General features: G+C 63.4%; 1 protein-coding gene across 1 annotated transcript in view; it reads left to right on the top strand.

Annotated features, from left to right (window-relative positions):
* IQCE (IQ motif containing E) overlaps positions 1–3,718 on the top strand; it is a 26,699-nt gene that overhangs the window by 14,446 nt on the left and 8,535 nt on the right. The window contains exons 13-15 of the mRNA XM_045284372.1: positions 943–1,092; positions 1,889–1,979; positions 3,362–3,429. Coding sequence (XP_045140307.1) covers positions 943–1,092; positions 1,889–1,979; positions 3,362–3,429 — 309 coding nt within the window. The remainder of the gene's footprint in view (positions 1–942; positions 1,093–1,888; positions 1,980–3,361; positions 3,430–3,718) is intronic.

Raw genomic sequence — 3,718 nt, 5'->3', positions numbered from 1 at the left:
GTGGCTGGATGTGAGCGGGCAGGACACCTGCTGCTCAGCCCCAGTCCCTGTGTTCAAGGATCTGTGCTGGGTCTGCTTACCGCAAGGTCAGCGGTTCAGAACCACCAGCTGCTCGAGGGAAGCAGGTGAGGCGTTCTGCCCTGTGAAGCGTGGCAGCCTCAGGACCCTCAGGAGCAGGCCTGCACTGTCCTGGCGGCGCCCTGTGATGGCGTCGGTCGGCTCAACGGCCAGGAGGCCCTGGTCTGCTGTGTCCGTGTGGGTGTCTGTGTCGATGCGGCCCGTTCAGAGAGGACCCTCCTCCTCCGGTTGGTGGAGGATGGACCTGACCCCGGTGGGGCTGCTGGAGTCAGTGCTTTGAGCACCACACAGCCCCTGGGCCACGTGCCCTCAGGGTCTGAGCAGTAGGCGTGGGCTGAGCAGTAGGCGTGGGCGGGCAGACACAGGGGTGGTGCTGTGATGGGAGTGTGTGTGCAGTGGCGTGACGGTAGCGTGTGAGGTCGTGGGGAGGAAGTGAGTGCGGGTTTCTGGGAAGTGGCCACCGTGTTGGAGACTGGTGGTCACAGGTCCCTGACTTTAAAACCGCACTGTTGGAGGATCATGGTGAAGGAGCCGTGACCGGACACACACATTGTTGGCATTTGGTCTCTTGACGGGTGGGGGGGGTTGAAGAAGGGACTGGGGGTGGACTAGAGGGGTGGTCCTGGCGGCCAGCTCCAGCCCTATCAGGCGTCAAGCCACCCTGCTGGTCATCTGTGATGCCTTCAGAGTGTGTCCACTACACGGACCTAGCGGGCTCAGTAGACACCTCAGAGCGGCCCGGCAGTTTTGCACGAGTACCTTTGTCTACCCTCCTGCCCCATCCCCACTGCTGTTCCCCGTGAGGGACGGACGTCCAGAAGTGTGTGGACCAGCACCCTGACCACTTGCTCCCCCCTCTCCAAGCATTCCCTCCTGTGTGGGCAGGGCCCAGGCCTGGCTCTGTGCTTGCAGTGCAGAGCGGAACCAGCCTCCGCAGACCAGGGCTGGCATGGAGAGGGCGCCCCAGCACGGCCAGCAGAGTGAGGAGACCGGTGAGACCGAGGCAGTGCCCAGGTAAAGGGACACAGGACACAGGCCCTGCTTCCACCGTCCAGCGTGCCCTGTCCCCCATTCCATCCAGCGTGCCTCTTCCTGAAGGCCCGTCACCCCTGGACCCACCTCCCGGTCATTGGCCCCACCCCGTGTCAGTCTGGACGTCAGCTCCACTGTTGCCTGCTGCTGGCCCTGTCAGGCCGTCCACGCGGCGACTAGCGCTCAGCCTCTCAGCCTCGAGAAGCAGCTGCCCAGGGCCCCAGGGGCTGCTCCTACTCACAGGAATGGCTGACAAGGGTGGGGAACTAGTGCAGGGTCTCCCTTCAGGGTTGCGGAGAATGTTTCAAAGTTCGGGCGGGGTGCAACATGACTGGACGCTGCCTGCGGGTGGCGGCCTTCCCCTAGGGTGGACGTACCACAGCTGCAGACGCCACCTCACCCCACTGAGCTTGTGGCCCTCTAGAGTGAGGCGGGATGCTGAGCTTCCCGTCAGCCCCCACGCTCAAGCCCACGGTGTCTGCCCACCTGTCCATCCATCTGTCCGTCATTCCGGGAGGCACAGGGGACCTGCACTGGGCTGCCCTGGCGGGGGGTGGGGGTGGGGGTGCAGACTTTGTAGATGCATTTCAGGGGTAACCCGCCTCGCTGTGCATTGAAGCTGTTCAGCAGGCTCCCCTGCCCTTGCCCCTGAGGCTCTGTCCTTTGGTCCACTGAGGGCCCCCACCGGTGCCCAGGTGCCAGGCCTGTCAGGGTCCCTGGGACGGCAGGTCCTGTGCTGAGATGACAAGGCAGGCCTGTCTTTTCCCTCCCCCTCCAGAGAGCAAGTCCAGATGCTGACTGGGAAGCCCCGGGAGCAGGAGGAAGCTGAGGCGGGAGCGGAAGACAAGCCTGGGGAAGCTGGGCACAAGGTGACTGCCAGCCGGCCAGCCAGAAGCTCTGCTCTCGGCGGGGGTGGGGGGAGGCACTGAGGGCTGGGGGGGCATTAGGGGTGACCAGGGGCTCTGCTCTCGGCTGAGGAGGCACTGAGGGCTGGGGGGATTAGGGGCGTGGCCGGGCTCATGGTGCAATGGTCCGCTTCCTCCTCTGCACCAACACTCTAGCTCTGCCTCCCCCCTGCACATCTCTGACAGTGGGGGATGGGGGTGTCCCTGGACTGGCAGTGCAAGGACTTCTAGGACTTCCTGCTCAGCCATAGGTCCTAGAGCTGGGTTCAGACAGACACAGGATGGAGGAGGCCGGTGCTGCCCTGGGCAGAGGGCTCTCGTTCCCCAAGAACGCTTGAGCAACAGATGCATACTCTCTCAGTTCAAGAGGCTGTGTGCTCCCCTTGATTCCGACTCATGGCCCCTCCGGGAGACACACGGGGGCTGCATAGGAGCACCCAGCCTGTCCTCCACCTGAGGAGCAGGTGGTGGCTTCGAACCACTGCCCTTGTGGTCAGCAGTTCAGCATATAACCAGTATCCACCAGTGTTACTATCTCTCTCTCTTGGCTCCACCCATGACCACAGCCTAAAGGCAGCCAGACAGAGTCCTCGGACTGAGGGTGACTGGGTGGCCCTTTGTCTGTGGACTCAGCAGCATACCCCCAAAAGCCCCTCCCCTGCCCCAGTTCTCCAGGGAGTGGATTTCCCAGGTGGCTGGGTACTGGAGCCGGCTTGGCATCAATGCCGCCCTGGGTCTGGTGCTCCCCTCTCCAGGGTCTCTGGTCTCTAGGGGAGACGAGTGACAGCCTCGAGCCTGTGTCCCTCCAAAAAACACCCCTCCGTGTCAGCTGCAGAGGTGGTCAAGGGAGTCTTTCTGCCTCGAGGGGAGCTGTGTGCAGGGGATCGTGTCCACAGTTTGAAACCACCAGCCGCTCTGTGGACAAAAGGCAGGGCTTTCTACTCCTGTGAAGAATTACAGCCTCAGACACCCGCAGGGGCAGCTCTGCCCTGCCTGCAGGTTGCTGTGCGTCGGCATCGACTCGGCGACCTTGGTTTGAGTGAGCCGTGGGTGCAGGGAGCCCTGCAGGGAGCACAGAGCCTCGGGGCCCTGCTTGCCGGAAGGGTGCCTGGGGTCTGTTGCATGTGGGTAATAAAAAATACCACCACCCGACAAAACACAGATGGGTGGGTGGGTCGGTGGGCAGAAGACTACATGCAGGACAGTGCCAGTAGGTGGCTGTGGCCCCACGTCCTTGCCCCCTACCCCGCATGTGCCCTCTTTCCTGCCCGAGGTGGTCTGCTTCAGCCTGTCTGCTTTGGGGCTTTCGCTGTCGTCTCCCCGCTGAAGCACGCCTCGGTCTCCAGTGGGGCTGGCTGGAGGCATGTGTCGGGGAGAAGCCCCCTGAGTCCTGGGAGCGGATGACTAACTTCAGGTCTCAGAGGCCCCGCCTCTAGGAACGTACAGACACCTCAGGGAAGCTTCTTGGGGCTGCCTGCCGATCCTTGACCCCTGAGTACCCCTTTACCTTGTGACCCGCTGGCCGGGCCACACGGTGGCAGGAGTGGGGCGTGAGGACTGCCTGAGGAGGGTAGGCAGGGGCTTGGCTGCCTGGTGCTGTGGGGTCAGAGCGCCTGGGGAGGGCGACCTCGACAGATGAGACCCCCGCTCCCCGTCCAGAAGACAGAGTTCAGAAGCAGGGAAGCTCTGCAGGCAGGTCCTGG

This window comes from Echinops telfairi, unplaced genomic scaffold (genome assembly GCF_000313985.2).
Source record: "Echinops telfairi isolate 266 unplaced genomic scaffold, ASM31398v2 ScPeMD7_5;HRSCAF=22, whole genome shotgun sequence".
NCBI classification, from domain to species: domain Eukaryota; kingdom Metazoa; phylum Chordata; class Mammalia; order Afrosoricida; family Tenrecidae; genus Echinops; species Echinops telfairi.
The sequence above is the reverse complement of the archived record's forward strand: the minus strand, read 5'-3'. Positions and strand labels throughout refer to the sequence as shown.